This window comes from Mobula hypostoma, chromosome 16 (genome assembly GCF_963921235.1).
Source record: "Mobula hypostoma chromosome 16, sMobHyp1.1, whole genome shotgun sequence".
NCBI lineage: Eukaryota > Metazoa > Chordata > Chondrichthyes > Myliobatiformes > Myliobatidae > Mobula > Mobula hypostoma.
In genome coordinates this window covers 28,325,400-28,345,159 of record NC_086112.1, presented here as the reverse complement: position 1 = coordinate 28,345,159, position 19,760 = coordinate 28,325,400, and the positions used below count along the sequence as shown (strand labels likewise).

The window sequence follows — 19,760 nt, the reverse complement described above, 5'->3', positions numbered from 1 at the left end:
CCCACACATTTGCCTTCACCCTATTTTCCCACTGCAACAGCAGCAGGATTCCCCTTGTCCTTACCTACTGCCCTATGAGCCTCAGTATCCAGCATAAAATTTGTCTTAATTTTTGCCATCTGCAATGGGATCCTACCACTGGGTGCATCTTTCCCTTACCCTTACTCACTGCCTTCCACAGGGATCACTCACCTTGTGACTCCCTTACCCACTTGTCCCACCATACTGATCTCTCTCCTGGCACTTATCCCTGCAAGATAATAATTAGTACGCCTGTCCCTACACCTTCTACCTCAGCAGCATTCCGCACCTCAATCAATCCTTTCAATCGAGGTGATACTTCACCTCGAAATCTGGTATGGCCTTCTCTACATCACAGAGGCCCCAGTTAGATTGAGGGATCACTTTGTCGACAACCTTTGCTCTGACTGCTCTAATTTCCTGGTAGCCACCCATTTCAATCTGACTTCCCATTCTCATTCCGACATGTTGGTCCGTGGTCTCTTCTATTGCAATGAAGAGGCCACAGTTAGGCTGATAAAGCAGTATCTCATATTCCATCTGGGTAGCCTCCAATCTGATGGCATGAACAACAATTTCACTAACTCTTGGTAATTTCGGCACACCCCCTTTCCTCCTTCTCCTCTTTTTTCATTTCCTATTCTGTCCTCGTATCTCTTTTCTTCTCCTCAACTGTCTATCACCTCCCTCAGGTGTCCTTCCCCCTTCTCTTTCTCCCAAAGTCCATTTTCCTCTCCTATCAGATTCCTTCTTCTTCAGTCCTTTACCTCTCCACCTATCACGGCCCAGCTTCATACTTCATCCCTCACCTTCCTCCTCACCTGGTTTCACCTGTCACCTGCCAGCTTATACTCCTTCCCATCCTCCACCTTATTACGGCTTCTTTCCTCTTCCTCTCCAATACCGATGGAGGATCTTGGTCTGAAACGTCATTCGTTTATTCCTCTCCATAGATGCCACATGACCTGCAGAGTTCCTCCAGCACTGAATAGTTTGTAACCTGAGCATTTCACATCAGAAATACAGCTGCAAACCAAGTTCTCACAGGGCAGAGGATGCATGCAACTCCATCTGCTGGCAAATGCGTTCTTCTGGTTTCCCAAGTGCTTGTTCATAGGTACATTGCAATAGTAGAGAGAAATAGTGACATGTGGAATAGAAGGGACTGATTCCTTTGCTCTGCTGAAAGCTAGTATAAACACAGTTGGCGAAAGAGCAGTCTTTTGTGTCAAATTAAGCAAAAATAGAGGTTAACATTGCAGAAGACAGCACTTGTGGTGAGCTAACCAGCCAAAGTTTTGGAATGTGAAGGTGTTTCACCAGTTAACTTTCAGGAGATACAGGTCTACTGGACAAACACAAGTTTTCTCTTGGGTCTTCCTGCTGCCGTGTTAAATGTGCTCCAACATTGGCTTTGCCTAGAAATCTACCTGATAAGACCTGGTTCATCAATTCAAATGTTTTCAATAGAAAATATTGTCATGTTGTGGATAGCTTAGGTCCTTTGAATTAATGGAATTAAAAATAATGAAATACATTTTTGTGTTTTTGTTTTATAATTTTAATACTATAGTTCAGCTTTAATAATTTTTGACTGTTTGTTTATATTGGCTGCTGGCAAACCTGGGGACAGGGCTTAGATGGCTGTCAAAACATCTCAGTGGAATAATCATGTTAGTTTTTGTCAGAGCTATCAAGTTAAAACCAGACTGTTAGACAAAATTTCACACCTACAAGTGTAGACTGAGCAAGCAGGATTTGGTTAAGGAGGAAGATGACCAGCACCATGCATTTGCTGAAATTACAGACACAATGACCACAATTTCCCTTAAATCAAGGGTTGACCCAAGGATTGAAAAATGCACCATTTTTCAAACAGGATTGACTTGGTAATGTGAAAGCCTTTGGAAACAATATTACAGAAAAAATATTAATCCCTTCAATTGAGCAGACTAATGGATTGGGTTTGACTAACAATAAAAGTTTTTTCATGAGATTAATGTTTTTTTTAAAAAATGAAGCCGATGCAGTTGTTATTGTTGTGGCTTAAATTTTGTCAGCAGACTTACTTGTAGCATTTCAAGAAGGATCACACAAGTTTGTTGGCAAACTCAAAATCCAAGGTAAAATGGAGCATTGCCAGTATTAATTTAAAAAACTGGGTGAAGAATAGAAGAGCTGCAGAGAGCACTGAAAGTCAACATGCAGTGGTGCAGAGCTACAGAAAGAGCAAATAAAAAGAAATAGATCCTCATGGAAAACAACTATATACAGAGATGTCTAGTCAGACAAGCAAAAGTAACGCGAGGAGATTATTTTTAATGCAAAGTTCTGTTTATATTTGGAATGCATGCTTGCAGGGTGGCATGCATTCCAAATCTAAACAGAACTGCGCATTAAAAAAGAATCCAATTATATACATTCTTGCAGAAAAACTGCAAGGGTCTATGAAAACGAACTACAGAATGGGGCTAACCAGGCTACACTTCAAAGAGCCACATAAATACGAAAGGTTGAAATGGTTTCCTTCAAAGAAAACCAAATAAGTGAACTTCATTCCTAGTGTTTCTCCCGCATCTCTACAATTCTTTTTCTCCAAGAATTGATATATTTTGCTTGAAATCAGTCTCCATCACCCAAACAGCACTGTAATCCAAATCCTAACAAATGTTTGTATTAAAAAAATCTTCACGTTAGTCAGACATCTGTTTATCAGCCATACCTTGTTAATTTACTTTAATAAGAAACAGTTTTAATGGAATCATTATTTGTTTAAAGAAATAAGTGACCTTTAATTATACAAGTAGTACTTCTCACGAGTTTAGAACTGAATCAAAAATCACGGAAACAAAACTAGTACCTTGTCAATGAATAACAGACTCAAAAAGGCCCTTACTCAGATTCCCAGATGCATTGCCAATTGTTAACTTCATCTGGATCTGTCTCATATATAGTCTCCTCCTCATTTCCGTCCATTTCCTGATTTCCATTGGCCCAAAGTTGTAGCGAATTGGAGCCCGTCAAAAGACGGATTCCTAGAATGAAAAATGTTGATTACTTAACCGGCTAATAAAGAAAGCCATGAGCTACTTTACAAGCTATTTTGCTGTTCATTTCTCAAATACATCATTCAACTGACAAATGAAGAGTTGGAAAGAAGGGATGTATACAGAGTAAAAGAGATGGAAATACTAGGATTGTAGCACAACTTCATGACATCATTGACTATCTATCTTTTGATGCGCTCCTGACTGATACTTCAATCACCCAAATAACATTAACAAGCTTATTTTGATTCTCTGCACATTGCCCTTTCTAGTCATTATACAGGTGTCCCCTGCTTTTCGAATGTTTGCTTTACGAAACCTCATTGTTACGAAAGACCTACATTAGTTACCTGTTTTCGATAACAGAAGGTATTTTCATTGTTACAAAAAAAAAGGCAGCGTGCACTCCAAGCAGCCAAGCTCCTCCCCCGAGCGTTGCCTCTGATTTGGCCCGACATTTATGTGCCGGGCGGCACCTAATTAATTAGCTTGTTTATTTTGGCTTTTTTCTTGAAGATGTGCTGGGTGTGTCCCAGCTATCGCTGTACCCCTGCATGCTTCAGAGATTGGTATCGGTCGGCAGCCTGGAGGGTGGGGGCCACTGCACCACACCAACCTCCGACAACTCAGCCTAACACACCATCATCAGTGTGCTCGGTGTGGTCTTCCCAATTCCGGTAAGTGATACTACACTGTACATACATTATTTCTACTTTATATAGGCTGTGTATTTTTATGTGTTATTTGGTATGATTTGGCAGCTTCATAGCTTAAAGATTACTGGAGAGAGTGTTTCTGCTGAGAGCGCTTGCGTGAGATTTTCGCTACAGAGAACAGTGCGATAATGATTGTAGAGTAGTATTTCTACTTTATATAGGCTGTGTATCTATCATATCATTCCTGCTTTTACTATATGTTACTGTTGTTTTTGGTTTTATATGTTGTTTGGCATGATTTGGTAGGTTATTTTTGGGTCTGCGAACGCTCACAAATCTTTCCCATATAAATAATTGGTAACTGCTTCTTCATTTTACGACATTCCGGCTTACGAACCGTTTCATAGGAACGCTCTACCTTCGGATGGCGGGGGAAACCTGTACCATAAAGAACATTGTCTTTAGCTGCTTAGATTGTAAACTCTAATTCCTTTCTTGAATTTCATTGTCTCCCACCTCTTACCTCCCCACAGTTTAAGATGCACTTTGGAAGCTAACCCTTTGATTGCTCTAGTAATCTTTCACTTAATTCAATGTCAAATGTTGTAAGACCATATTGCTATATGGTGCCATATGATATTGTACTGCTTCTAAAGATTATTATTTTTTTAGATTCTAAAGATCTAAATATATTGTTAACCAAGAATGAAATATCTATCTGCTATTTTGATCCACTGAGTCAGATCAACAGGTTTGAGCTTTAAAAAAACACCAGAACCAGCAATAACTATCCCCATTGAATAGCTGAATAGTGATTAAGATTTTCAATTTGAGTGCTTTAAATCCATAATTAATTCACAGTTAGATTTGGAAAGGAAAAACAAAATAAACTAACGCCACTCTAGCACAAAGTCAGAAAAGGTGATTCTGGAGCTTTTACTCAGGGAAAGTAAGCTTATAAATCAGCTGATTCATATTGACTGTAAACAATCAATCTGGTGACTACTCTAACATTCCAGTCATCAAGAAAGCATGTTTCTAAGTGAAAACCAGCACAGTATGTTATCTTACCTTGAGGATCCCATGCTAAATTATGCACCATAGACTCTAATACAAGCTGTCCACTCTTTTGCCATTGATAATTCAACTGTAATGAAGAAATGAAAGCAGTAATGATAAACTAGTTTAAGAGATCAATATGCAAACAATTAATAGTCAAAATCAGACAAAAGATGGACTTGCTGAGAAACAAAAACACTGTACATGCTTTGGCCAGACTGGAGTTATTTCTATGCCTCTAACTGATTAAATGTTAGCAGTAGTTTGTAAAGTTCCATTTGTGGTTAACACCCAATGAGTAATTACACTTAACTTAGTAATAAACTCTGAATCCTGCATAGAAAAAAAAACAGTAAATGTCTGTTCACTGAATGTGAGAATCAAAATATTTTTGATGTGATGAAAAGTTACTTCAAAAATATATTATCCTGTTGCAAAACACATAAAATGCAGAAGAAACTCATCAAATCAGGCAGATTCCATGAAAGTAAACAGTCGATGTTTCGGGCCAAGACGCTTCTTCAGGACATATTAGCTTCTTTAATGTTTTACTTTATTCCATAATAAAAGCTACAAAATTTATCAGATTTAATCTGCATGCTCAATGTAGATCACTTACTCCTCTTTAAAATTGAGAAAAAGTACGCTTGCAAATAGTTGTAGATTTTATAAAGAATTTAACTATTTCAATTAATTTAAACGTTTTCTTTGCCTTCAGAAACAACTGAAATATCTAACCATCAAAAAAAAAATTCCTGGAATACTGTGCAATAAATAATTTGCTGCAATTCCAGTAAAATTCCAGAAATTTGGTATTTAAAAATACAATTATGCATACTGTATTAACCACAATTATCTTTGGTAGTCCCTTGTGATTGAGAACAACTTGTATGGCCATTTTCTGTGACTTCCGAGATGGCTGATAAAGCCAATGTTGCATATTTAAAGCGAGTGGATGGGAAATGTTTGATGAGTGGCAGTACGCTCTTTCTGTCCTTACCAATGCTCTCTACCTTTTACTGTGTTTTTCCTGTATGCTCCATGCAATGGGATTTCAAAGTTCAGAGTAAATATATTGTCAAAGTACATTCTATAAATGTCATCATTCACAACTTGCAGATTTGTTTGTTTGTGGGCATGCATAGTAAATTCAAGAAACACAATAGAATCAATGAAAGACTGCACCCAACAGAGCAAACAATCAATGTGCAAAAGACAACAAACAGTACAAATACAAAATTAATAACAACAACAAATAAATAAGCAATATCGAGAATGTGAGTTGAAGAGTCCTTGAAAAAGAGTCCGCATGTTGTGGGAACATTTCAATGATGGAGCAAGTGAAGTTCAGTAAAGTTATCCCCTCTGGTTCAAGAACCTGATTGTTGAGGGTAATAACTGTTCCTGAACCTAGTGGTGTGGGTCTTGAGGCTCCTGATGGCAGTGGTGATAAAAGCATGGCCTGGATGGCGCGGGTCATAGGCCTCCCTGCCACAGCACTCAGTGTAGATGTTCTCATTGGCAGGAAGAGCTTTACATGTGAGTGTCTGGGCCATATTCAGTATTTTTGTAGGGTTTTCCATTCAAGGGCATTGGCATTTCAATACCAGATCATGATACAACCTCCACTACACAACTATACAAGATTGTCAAAGTTTTAGATGTCACTTGTGAATCTTCAGAAACACCCAAGGAAGTCGAATTGCTGCCAAGCTTTATTCATAATAGCACATACGTGCTGGGCCCAGGACAGTTCCTCCGAAATGATAATACTGAGGAATTTAAAGTTGCTTACCCTCTCCACCTTTATCTCCCGATGAAAATTGTCTCATGGACCTCCAGTTTCCTCCTCCTGAAGTCAATAATCAACTTCTTGGTCTTGCTGCAATTGAGTGAGAAATCATCGTTGTAGCCAGATTTTCTATCTCCCTCCTACATTTCCTCTGGGATTAATTATCTATCTATTATATGCTGTTTCATCACCACCTTTGATTTGGCCAACGACAGTGGTGTCATCAGCAAACTTACATATGGCATTGGAGCTGTGCTTACCCTCAGAGTCATTAGTGCAGAGTAGAACAGGATACTAAGCACACAGCCTTGTGGTGCACCTGTGCTGATGGAGATTATGGAGACGTTGTTGCCAATCTGAACTGACCATGGATTACAAGTGAGGAAATCGAGAATCCAACTGAGGTCAAGGTCCTCAAACTTATTGATTAGTATTGAGGGGATGATAGTGTTGAATGTAGAGCTGTAGTCAATGAAGAGCACCTTCACCATAAATCGCTCTTCATCTGCAACCTCTTAAAGCACTTCAACATACTGGATGTAAGTGCTACTGGATGATAGTTATTGAGGCAGTTTACCACTTTCTATTTGGGCACCAGTATAACTGAAACCTGTGTGAAGCAGGTGGATACTTTACACTGCCAACTCGAGAAGTTAAATACATCAGTGAACACTCCAGCCATATGATCAGCACAGGTCTTTAGTATTCAGCCAGGTAACCCATCTGGGCTGGATGCTTTCTGTGAGTTCATTTCCTGAAGTCGGCCTCAGACTGAAATCACAGGATCATTGAGGGCTGTGGGAGTTCGTGAAGGTTCCTTCAAGTTTTTGATGGCCAAAGAGAGCATAGAAGACATTGAGCTCCTCTGGGAGCGGAGCCTTGTTGTCACCAATGTCACTTTGTTTCACTTTGTAGGAGGCAATAGCATTCAAGGCCTGCACAGCTGTCAAGCATCCTTCAGTGATTCAAGTTTGGTCTGGAATTGCCACCTCACATGTGAGATGGTTTTCCAGGGATTGCACCTGGACCTCTTGTATTTTATTCGATTGCTAGACCTGAATGCCACTGATCTGGCCCTCAGCAAATTGCAGATGACTCTGAATGATTTTGTGGGGCACACTTGTCTATGACTGCTTTTATGAAGTCCATAACAACTGTGGTGTATTCATTCAGATCCTCTGATGATTTCTTCAACATGGCTGAGTCATCCAACTTGAAACAATTCGATAGCCAGTCCTCTGTCTCCTTATTTTTTGTTGTCCTTATGTCTGAAGCCTGGCTTTACTTTCTACCTGTATGAAGGTGGAGAAGGACAGCCAAGCGATCAGATTCCCCGAAATGCAGTCTAGGCAACAAACGGTACGCATTCCTAATCATTATATAGCAGTGTTTGAGTGTGTTAAAGAGTGGTGCTCCAGGTTATATATTGATGGTAATTGGACAGTGATTTCTTCAAACAAGCCTGACTGAAGTCTCTGAATATGATTTGGAATGTGTCGGAATGGTCTGTTTCTTGTTTGGTGATGCAGCATTTAATATGTTGAGTGCCTGATTAACATCAACTTTTGGCAGTATGTTAACTGTGGTCATGATCATGGACAAGAACTCTCTTGGTAAGTAAAAGGGTTGATACTTAATCATTAAACATTCCAGGTCGGGGGAACAAAAGCATGACAAGACCAAGACTGCCGTGTCCAAGTACCACAGAGAGCACCACAAAACACAGATTCCCCACCTTTTGCCTTCTTCGAATGATTTTGTGCATCAAAAAGTCCTCAAGTCTTACCAAAGTATCCAGCACATATGGCGTGAGCATGTCTCCATGAAGCTCAGATTACAACACTTTCTCACTTCCCTCCGATAAAGCAATCTTGCCCTTATAATCTTGTTCTCTATTGACCATACATTCGTTGAAAAGTGCTGAATCTACATGTTTGACAGTTAAGTCTGTCAAGTCCTTCAGAAGATTATGAAATCGCTAGTTCATTGAGACAACTGCTTAAAGGGAAATTACTGACTGGAGAATGAAGTGAGAATAATTCAGAAGAAGTATATTTAGAAGTTTTGTAAGCAGCTCGCAACATGTCATCATGGGTTACCAGCGCTATCTTGGCAAGATTAAAGGTTCTTATTATCATACTGAATGCTCCTTCCCATTTTGAGTGGCCATAGTGTAGGATTCTGAGTTGATGGGAACATGTTTCCATGGAGACTATGAGAACATTCTTGAATCTTCTCCTCTGTTTGCCTAGTTAATCCGTGGCCAAGGCAAAGGTCAGAATAATGTTTGTTCCGGAATCTGATGTCAAGCACACAACTGACTTGACCTGCTCAATATAGCTGACCAATTGTAATTATGGCTTTGGAGGCACTGCCCTGAGAAAGAACTCTGACATTTAATTACACTGCCAGAGGATTGAGATTTTCTGGTACAGCACGAGAGAAACTGTTAAATGCAGCATTTCTCATGCTCTGAGATGAATGCAGCAGCTTAGCCAAATCTCAGAAGGAAACAAGGCAGTGATGAATTCTAACATAATTTATGACACCTTGATCTTCAAACACTTCTTCAGATGATCAAAGGTTGTAGCGGCAGATCAAAGACAATGGTGAATTTAATTACTGCTATCTTTTCATCGATAGTTAAACCCTAACTTTCTGTATTAAATTCCTTAAGGATCTGTTCTGGGCCCAGCATGTTAAGTGCAATTACAAAGAAAGCACAGAGTTTGCAAAGATTCAGAATGGCATCTGAAACTATGACAAACTTCTATAGATGTGTAGTGGAAAGTATATTGACTGGCTTCATCACTTCTATAGATGCGTAGTGGAAAGTATATTGACTGGCTTCATCACAGTCTGGTATGGAAACACCAATGCCCTTGAATAGAAAATCCTATAAGAAGTAGTGGATATGGTTCAGTCCATCACAGGTAAAGCCATCCCCATCATTGAGCATAAATGAAACACTTTCGCAGGAAAGCAGTATCCATCATCATGGACCCCCACCACCCAGGTCATGCTCTCTTCTTGCTGCTGCCATCAGGAAGAAGGTACAGAAGTCTCATGACTCGCACCACCAGGTTCAGGGCCAGTTATTACTCCTTAACCATCAGCCTCTTGAGCCAACGAGAATAACTTCACTCAACTTCACTTGCCCCATCACTGGAATGTTCCCACCTCTGTATTCACTTCCAAGGACTCTTCATCTCATGATCTCTATACTTACTGCTTACTTATTATTATTACTTTCTTTTTATATTTGCACAGCTCTTGCCCACTGGTTAAATGCCCAAACTGATGTGGTCCTTTATTGATTCTACTATGGTCTTTATTCTATCATAGTTTTATTGAGTATGCCTGCAAGAAAATGAATCTCAGCGTTGTATATGGTGATGTATGTACTTTGATAACAAATTTACTTTGAAATTTTGATTAAATGTCAGAGGGCAGTGCTGTTGAGCAGGGCAAACTTTGAAGGTGAACTTTGTTTCATCAATATTTAACTTCAGATGGATTCTTTCTTATGTTTCTGTGAACAAGTCATTGCAATTTGGTGCTCATCTCAGAATGTGCACATAAATAAATGCCTGAAGACAAAATGATCTTTATTTTTGAGATGAACAGTTCCTTGTCTGTCCTTCAGATCTGATCCACTCCATTGGAAAGTTTGTTGGAGGTACTATAAGATGAAGTACTGTGACAAGAAAATTGAAAATATGTATGGAGTGATGAAACAGCCCTGCACTGAGACTGGGTACTTTGCTGACCCATTAGTTAATATCCTAGTTTGCATTCCATTCTACAGGAGAGGCAAGATAGGGTGAAGTCTTATCAGCGGACTTGAGTCCTGACACAGACAAGGCTATAGAGATAATTGTGGACTTTAGGATCATGCACCCTGGCCACTCCTCACTGCACATAAACTGCTCCTCTGTATAAAGTGTCAGGAGCAGCAAATTATTCACAGTGCACATAACTGATGATCTTGCATGGTCACTCAGCACCACCTCAAGTCATGAAAGCAGAGCACTGTCTTCACTTTCTGAGGAGACTGAGGCAAGCAAGTCTCCCTCACCCGTCCATTCTAACCAATTTTTACATGAGCACAATTGAGAGTGCCCTGACCATCTGCATTACCATCTGGTATGCGAATTGCAAGGCTTCTGACCTCAAAATTTGACAAAGGATCATGTAGATTGCTGAGAGGAACCCATTTGAGATATGTATCAGGATTGCTCATGCGCAGGGTGCTTATCATTGTCAAGGATCCCTCTCTGCCTCATATTCTCTTTGACCTCCTACCATCAGGCATTAGGACAAGAACTACTAAGATGGGAAACAGCTTCCTCCCTCAGGCCATCAGACAAATGAACACACTGCCACTATCCTGGTCTCATCATGTATGAAGCGCCAGAAGCATTACACTATTTACTTCTTTAGCACACATCTTTAACACACACCTTAAGCTAAATGTTAATCTTTTGGAATATATTTTAATTATTTGTTCATTTATTTGTGCTAATATTCCTAAGGCAATCCAACTCAGCAATGATTCCTGAGGAAAGATTGTGCTGAAGGTGTGGTGATCTTAGGCCCGCAGATTGAGGGAATGCAGGATGACACAGGGTATCAAAATAAGGGCAAGAAGAACAAAAAGGAGAAGGATGGTTAATGCAATGAAAATGAGGCTTCTTGATGCACCTTGTAATGATTTGATCTGTGTGAACAGCACATAAGACGAGCTTTACACTTTTCCTTGATACATGTGACAGTAATAAACCAATTCCAAAATATACACACGTCAGTCAGATAACAGTAAAATGTTGATATTGAATCACATGAAAATTCAAGAATACAGCATGCTTGGTAGGTTGAAAATGAAAGTATAAAATTACATCTACTTACTGTAGAATGCTTACTTTTCCGATTTAAAAGGGAAATGGGCTCAAAAATACAAACTAAATTTCCATATGATGCAGCAATCTGTGGATGAATCACATTTAAAATGCAGTGATAATGAATTAATAATTTTCACAATTACTAAGGCACTATAGTCATGCATGAAAATTAATGCTGCAACTGTAATAATGCAAATTTCTGAAGCCTATTCTATGTTTTAAAATTATACAATGTAATTCTCTTATTCCAAAATAAAACAAAACAAAACAATTTTTGCATTACTTTCAAATACAGCCAAAATCAATGCCCTCAAAAAATGTTAAGGAAACTTTTGGTACAAGAGTAAAAATAATAAATCCTGTAACTAGCATACAAGTCCAAAAACATTGTTAAATTCTCATGCTTAAAATAATTGCAAAAGCTGAAAGTAATTTACTATTTTCTTTTTTCAAGTTCTTACTCGAGCAAAGGCTGTAATCTTCAGGAAACCATAGAGTAAAAATGAATTGTGCAGAGGTAAAAAATAACAAGACAGGAATTCATCTGAGGGAGAATGGCAAGGTAAGACGGAGAAAAACGAAGCAATTATGGGAGTCTGTCATAAAGGTATTGCAAAAATGAACAGAATTTTTATCTAGTTTAGTTCAGGTAGGACAAAACAACCCAACCAAGGAGTTCCTAGTGCTTTTGAGACAGTTTCTTACTTCAGACATTAGAACATAGAACACAGAGCATTATGGCACAGTATAGGCTCTTCAGCTCATGACATTCTGTTCATCTATGTAAAATTACTCTTAAGATCAACCTAACCCTTCCCTCCCACAGTCTGTAACCCTCTATTTTTCTTAGATGCACATGCCTGTTTAAGAGCATCTTAAATCAAGACTCAAGATTCACAATAGTTTATTGTCAATACCAATACACAAGTGTAAAAGAGAATGAAATAATTGTTACTGTGGATCTCGTATAGCATTTAAAACAACACAAGAACAAAATAATTAAAGAACACTAGAAATATATATACACAAGATAACTTATTTACAGTATAATTTGATTGCAAAAGGATGGGTGATACCTGAACTCAAGCGGGCAGGTTTGCTAGAGCTGTTGGGGAGGGTTAAACTTATTTGGCAGAAGGGTAGGAACCAGAGTGCTAGGGCTAAGGATATGGCTACTTGTTGGTACACAAGTAGATGCACTGTGTAGTGAGACTATGAGGAAAGACAAGCAAATAATAGGGGACAAAGGTTCAGATTTCTGGATCACTGGGATCTCTTCTGGGGAAGCTACGACATGTACAAAGGGGTCAGGTTACAACTGAACCCGAAGAGGATTAATATCCTTGCGGGCAAGTTTGCTAGAGCTGTTCTGGAAGTTTTAAAGGAATTTGGCAGGGGGGTGGGAACCAGAGTAATAGCACTGAGGATGAGGTAGTTGATTTACGAACAGAGGCAGAATGTTGGCAGACTCCCAGCAAGGAGAGGTTGATGACTGGGCAAAATTGAAGTCAATAGGATGAGTTGCAATGTAAGAGGTGAACGAAATTGAAAAGGGTGACTACAGGACTGAAGGGGTTATATTTGAATGTGTGCAGTATACAAGATAAGGTAGATGAACTTGTAGCACAGGTATAGATTGGCACGTATAACATTATGGGCATCACTGAACAGTGGATTATAGTGGGAAACTTAACATCTAAGGATACACATTCTATCAAAAAGACAGGCAGGTAGGCAGGACAGATGGCGTGGCTTTATTGGTAAAAAACTGAAATCAAATCATTAGAAAGAGGTGATATAGGATCTGAAGGTGTTGAGTGGATAGAGCTAAGAAACTGCAAGGGTAAAAAGACCCTGATGGGAGTTACATACAGACCCCCAACAGTAGTACAGATGTGGTCTACAAATTGCAATAGGAGATAGAAAATGCATGTTAAATGGGTGATGTTACCATAGTATTGGGGCATTTAAATATGCAGGCAAATTGGGAAAATCAGGTTGGTACTGGATTCCAAAAGTGGGAATTTCAAGAATGCCTAGAGATGGCTTTTTAGAGCAGCTCATAGTTGTGCCACTAGGGGATCACTTATTCTGTATTGGGTGTTGTGCAATAAACCAGAATTGATTAGAGGACTGAAGGTAAAGGAACCCTTTGGGCCAGTGATCATAATGATAGCTTGTCCTTCCGCACAGTTCGCCCTGCAATTTGAGAAGAAGAAGCTTAAGTCTGATGTACCAGTATTACAGAGGAGTAAAGGACATTACAGAGGCACGAGTGAAGAGTTGGCCAAAATTGATTGGAAAACAACACTGGCAGGGATGACAGCAAGGCAGCAATGGTTGGAATTTCTGGGAGCAATTTGGAAGACACAGGATTTATACATTCCCAAGAGGAAGAAGTATTCTAAAGGCAGGATGACAGAACCGTGGCTAGCAGGAGAAGTCAAAGCTAACATAAAAGTCAAAGAGAAGGCATATAGAGCAAAAAATAGTGGAAAGTTAGAGTATTGGGAAGCTTTTAAAAACCAACCAACAGAAGGCAATTTAACAAGTAATTAAAGATGGAATATGAAAGTAAACTAACCAATAATATTAAAAAGGATACCAACAGCTTCTTCAAATAACGTGCAATAAACAGGTGAGAATAGACATTGGACCGCTCAAAAATGAAGCTAGAGCCCGAAACGTCGACTGTACTCCTCCCCCCCCGCCCCCCATAGATGTTGCCTGACTTGCTGAGTTGCTCCAGCATTGTGTGTGTGTTGCTTGGATTTCCAGCATCTGCAAATTTTCTTGTTTGTTAATTGTTAAGGATGTGGTTTTGGGCACATGATAAGATAGGTCACAGTCAGCATGTTTCCTTAAGGGAAAATCTTGCTTGACAAATGGTGAAATTCTTTGAAGAAATAACAAGCAGGATTGACAAAGGAGACTCGATGGATGTTGTGCACTTAAATTTTCAGGACTTGGACAAAGTACCACACATGAGACTGCTTAACAAGTTAAGAGCCCATGGTTTTACAGGAAAGCTACTAGGATAGATGGAGTACTGGCTGACTGGCAGGAGGCAAAGAGTGGGAATTAAGAGAGCCTTTTCTGGTAGGCTACCAGTGACTAGTGATGTTCCACAGGGGTCTGTGTTGGGAGCGCTTTTTACATTATGTGTCAATAATGGAATTCATGGCTTTGCGGCCTAGTTTGCGGACAATACAAAGATAGGTGGACGGGACTTTGGTAAAAGAAATAAAAGCATATACTATTTTATAAATAGAAAGAAAATTCAAAAATTGGAGGCACAAAGGGACTTTGGAGTCCTTGTGCCAGTCGAGGCTGTTGTGAGGAAGGCAAATATAGTGTCAGCTTTCATTTCTAGGGATCTACATATACAAGAGCAAGGATATAATGCTGAGGCTTTCTAAGGCATAGATCAGACTGCAACTGGAGTATCATTAGCAGAAGAGGTTTATAAGAATAATTTCAGGAATGACAGAATTAACATATGAAGAGTATCTGATGGCTCTGCACCTGTACATATTGCAGTCCAGAAGAATGGGGAGGGATCTCATTAAAACCTATTGAAAGGGCTAGACAGACTGGATGTGCAGAGGATATTTCCTATAATGGGTAACTCTAGGACCAGAGGACACAGCTCAGAAAAGAGGGACACCCAATTAGAACAGAGATGAGGAGGAATTTCTTTAGCTAGAGGGTGGTGAATTGCTAAGGACAGCTGTGGAAGCCAATTCATTGAGTATATTTAAAGGGGAGGTTAACAGGTTCTTGATTAGTCAGGGTGTCAAAGGTAATGGAGAGCAGGCAGGAGAATGCAGTTGAGAGGAATGACGGCATAAACTTGACAGGCTAAATGGTCAAAGTCCGTTCCTATATCTTATGTCTAAACTATGTCTATAAAGTGATGTTAGGCACAGGAGTGTCTGTACATAAGGAGGCTCTGAAAGGAAATTCTAAATTAGTGGTGGTGGGATTATGAAGCGGTGGGATTAGTGTGTGAAGGTGTTGATCAGCCTTACTAATTGGGGAAAAGTAACTGTTTTTGAGTCTGATGGTCCTGGTGCAGACGTTACGTAGCCTCCTCACTGATGGAAGTGGGAGGAATAGTCCATGAATAATGTAGTGAATTCTTCATGATGTTGCTGGCCATTTTTCTGTATATACAGCATGCCCTTGGTGACAGATAGACTTTTGCCAGTAATGCGTTGGGCAATTTTGCCTATCTGTTGTAAAGTCTTCCTGTCGCCACAGAGCAGTTTCCATACCGTACAGTGATGCAGCATGCTAGGATGCTCTGTAGAATGTATTGTGCATCTGTAGAAGAACGCCAGTATAAATGTAAATAGTCCAGCTCTCTTCAGCCTCCTCAGAAAGTAGAGGCATTGGTGAGCTTTCCTGACTGTGCAGAATGGGTTTTGGGACCATGAAAGGTTGTTGATGTACACTCCAACGAGCTTGAAACTGCTTGCAGTTGTCACTGCTGTGCTGTCAATGTAAAAAGGGATGCAAGCAGTGGAAGTTCTTACTAAGTCAATAACTATCTTTTCTGTCTCAATGACATTGAGGAAGAGGTTATTTGCCTGACACCAGGCCTTGAGCTCATCTATATCCTCTCTGTAGGTCATCTCATTGTTGGTGATGAGCCCAATCACTGTTGTATCATCAGCAAACTTGCCAATGTGATTATTTGGGTGTTTGGCCTTGCAGTCACATGTGAGTAGAGTACTGCAATGGGCTCATTACACAGCCCTGGGAGGCTGAGGATGGGAGGGTGGTACAGAGGAATGATTGTGCATCCTGCCTATGGTCTTCATTAGGAAGTCCAACACCTAGTTGCACAGTGGTGCATTTTGACCCAGGAGTAGGACTTTGCTCACCAAAGTCTGTGGGACAATAGTGTTGAATGCCAAAATAAAATCCAGAAACAGCATTCTGATGCAAGTATCCTTGTTTACTAGGTGTCAAGACCAGGTGTATGACATGTGCTATGAAATTTGTCATAGAGCAGTTCTGTTGGAAAGCATATTGATAAAGGTCCAATATGGGAGGAATGGAGTTTTTGTTGTAATGTGCCATTACCAGCCATTCAAAGTATTTCATGATTGGCATCAGTACCAGCAGGCTATAGTCGTTTAGTTCTGAAGGTATAGAGTTCTTTCATACAAGGATAATGGAGGCTGATTTGAAGCATGTGGGGACAGCAGCCTGGATGAATGAAGTTTTGAAGATGTTCATGAAGATCTGGTGTGCACACTCCCTGAGTACTCTGCCTGGGATGTTGTTTGGCCCGGCTGTCTTATGGGGGTTGACTCTGCAGTCCTTCTCACATCTGCTGCTGTTACAGACAATGGCTGCTCACCTGGGAAGGAGGTGGATTTTGTGGCTGGCATTGTGCTGCATGCCTTGAAATGTGCATGACAGCTGTTTAGAGTGACAGGGAGAGGAATCACTGGTACAATTGACCCCGTTTTTCCTTGCATAGTCACTAATGCCCAGCCACATAAGTTCGAGTGAATGGGAAGAACTAGCAGAAGTTAACTAGCTATTAAGGGATTCATCAACCAAAATGCAGTGACAGATATCTTAATGACTCTTTCAGAATACAAATATATTGCAAACAATCTTCATTACAAAGGATAGAAGTAATAAAGAAAAAAAAAGCTCAAAATCAAGAGGGAGGACAGGAATTTCAGGAAATTAGTATAAGCACTTTGCTGCAGTTGCTGGTTGCCATATCCCTATGTCCTGAGGGATTACATTCTAAGGCAGAGGTGGTGAACATTTGAGAGTGTGCACCAATTTGAGGATAAACTTATAACAAAAATTCTCATGTGCCAAAGTAATTTTAAACAGACATAATTATTGTAACTAATTAATCAATTATAAAGTACATTTTTAAAGAAAATGGATGAGTCTTGTTGCTTGTTTTACTGTTAAAAGTAGAACAGATTGAAATAACTGAAGGATTTTAGAAGACCTGTTCAAAAATATTATCCTTTTAAAAAGACAATTAAAAACATCATTTCTAAATAGTATTGTTATTGTAACGGTTTACTTTCCAAATACTGATGTGTATACAGTAGTATTTGGATTTCAAAACATAGCATCCAACGTCACGTGTTTCACAATCATTTAGCTGGTGCCAAGCCAGCATGAGATGTTTCCTGTGAAAACATTTCCCTGCTCTTGGGTTATGAAAAATCATTTGTTGTTTAATTTGGCGGTAAAGATACAGTTTCAAGAAAAAGTTTGTGAACCTATTGTAATTCCCTGGCTTTCTGCATTAATTATTCATAAAATGTGGTCTGATCTTCATCCAGGTCATGAAAATAATCAAGCACAATCTGCCTAAACTAAAAACACACTTTTCATGTCTTTATTGAACACATGGTTTAATCATTCACAGTCCAGTCTGGAAAAATTACGTGAACCCTTGTATTTAATAATTGGTAGAATCTCCTTTAGCAGCAATAACCTCTACCAAATGTTTCCTATAGCTGCTGATTAGACTTGCACTGCAGCAAGGAGAAATTTTAGACCATTCCTCAATACAGAAGTGGTTCAGTTCATCAGGATTTCTGGGATACCTTACATGAACAGCCTTCTTCAGGTCATGCTGCAGCATCTCAATTGGGTTAAGGTCTGGACTCTGATTTGACCATTCCAAAACACAAATTTTCATCTCTTTAAACCATTCTGTTGTTGATTAACTCATGTTTTGGATCATTGTCTTGTTGCATCATCCAACTTCTATTAAGTTTCTGGCGATGAAGTGCTACCCGGACATTCTCCTGTAAAATGTCTTGATACAATTTTGAATTCATTGTTCCCGTAATAACTTTGGAGTTTTGGAGCTAGAGCAACAGCTAACATTCCTTTGGTCCATCCGCAGATCCAGATGTTCCACGGACGGCATACATCAGGGAGGTGATGCCCAGATGTTTCCAGCAAATGAAGGCAGAGAAAGCCCAAGAAACAGTTAGGCAAACAAAAATAAAATAGTAAATGGATAGTTAAGAAGACATGTTTTCACTCAAGAGCACATTCCCCCACACCTACCCCACCACGCTATAGGGTATCCTGCTCACTAACCAGTTTGAATGCTGATAGGAGAAAGGGTTCCTCTGGAGAGTGTCATCAATTCCAAAACCACGAGAGCTCAGCTTTGCAGCAAGTTCTTATCTTCCTCAGAAGTTGTTTCAAATTCCAAAGAATCTAAACCTCTTTCTCCTGTCTAATTTTCCCATCACTAAACACCTATTTCTGCACTTACGGGTACCAGGCTCTGGGAGTATTCCACAAAAGTTTGATGTTTACAGAAAGTCAAGTTCATTGCATTTTTAACCTTTGAGATCCTATTTCTACTCAAATCATTAGTAATACAATGGATATGCACCCTCTCCCTTCAGGAAAGACAACTTTTGTTTCTGTGGTTACACATATTGATTCCAGCAGAGCAGGAATTATTTTGGATGAGTTTTTAGCAAGGGTTATCATATGTTACCAGATAGTAAACCAGTCAAAAAAAATTAAATGCCACTGGACCCAAGGAAGAGTGGCAAATTGGATCCATAATTCTCTATGATGAGAATTTTCCATGGGTATTCATGGGATTCTAAAGCTATAACTATTGAGGTTCCAGGGAGCTTAGTATTTGGTTCCTTTTTTCCTATAGTATATTAATAATTCAAACTTGTATGTAAGGTTTGAAGTAGTTTGAAAATTATATAAAAATACACCATGTGGTTAACAGCTTTAAAGGGCAGTAAAATATAATTGGTCAGGTTGGTTAGGCATAAAAGTGGTTAAATCCAAAATGAGCTGATGTATTTGGGAGGGTCAACAAGGAAATACATAACAAAAAAGAAAATACCATGAGATGTGGTCCAAGGACCTTAATCAACATAACGGTTATGAAGGCTCATGGTCTGTTTTCCTGTTCTATCTGAGGGAAGGATTACAAGAGTAGCCTATTATACTGCACGTATATCCAATATTAGTTAGACCACAGCTCATGTACTACGCACAATTCTGGTCTCCACATTACAGGAAAATTGTCATTGTAAATTCCCTCTGTACCTTGTTCGGTGCAAAGGATGGTGTTGGGTCTGGAAATTTCTAGCCTTAAGGAAAGGTTGTTCCTGCTGAGTTTCCTTTGAAATTGTGATGTACAAATTATTAGTGGTTGAACAAATTAAATGAAGCTCTATTTTTATTTATTTTTATTTAGCGGCACAGTGCAGATCAGGCCCTTCTGGCCCTTCAAGTAGCT

General features: G+C 39.4%; 1 protein-coding gene across 5 annotated transcripts in view; it reads right to left on the bottom strand.

Moving 5' to 3' along the window:
* The window catches only part of dmxl1 (Dmx-like 1), a 201,695-nt gene that overhangs the window by 149,629 nt on the left and 32,306 nt on the right, over positions 1–19,760 (bottom strand). For all 5 annotated transcript variants that reach the window (XM_063068695.1, XM_063068698.1, XM_063068696.1 and 2 more), the window contains exons 3-5: positions 11,484–11,561; positions 4,796–4,871; positions 2,918–3,056 (exon numbers count right to left, since the gene is read on the bottom strand). In XM_063068695.1, coding sequence (XP_062924765.1) covers positions 2,918–3,056; positions 4,796–4,871; positions 11,484–11,561 — 293 coding nt within the window. The remainder of the gene's footprint in view (positions 1–2,917; positions 3,057–4,795; positions 4,872–11,483; positions 11,562–19,760) is intronic.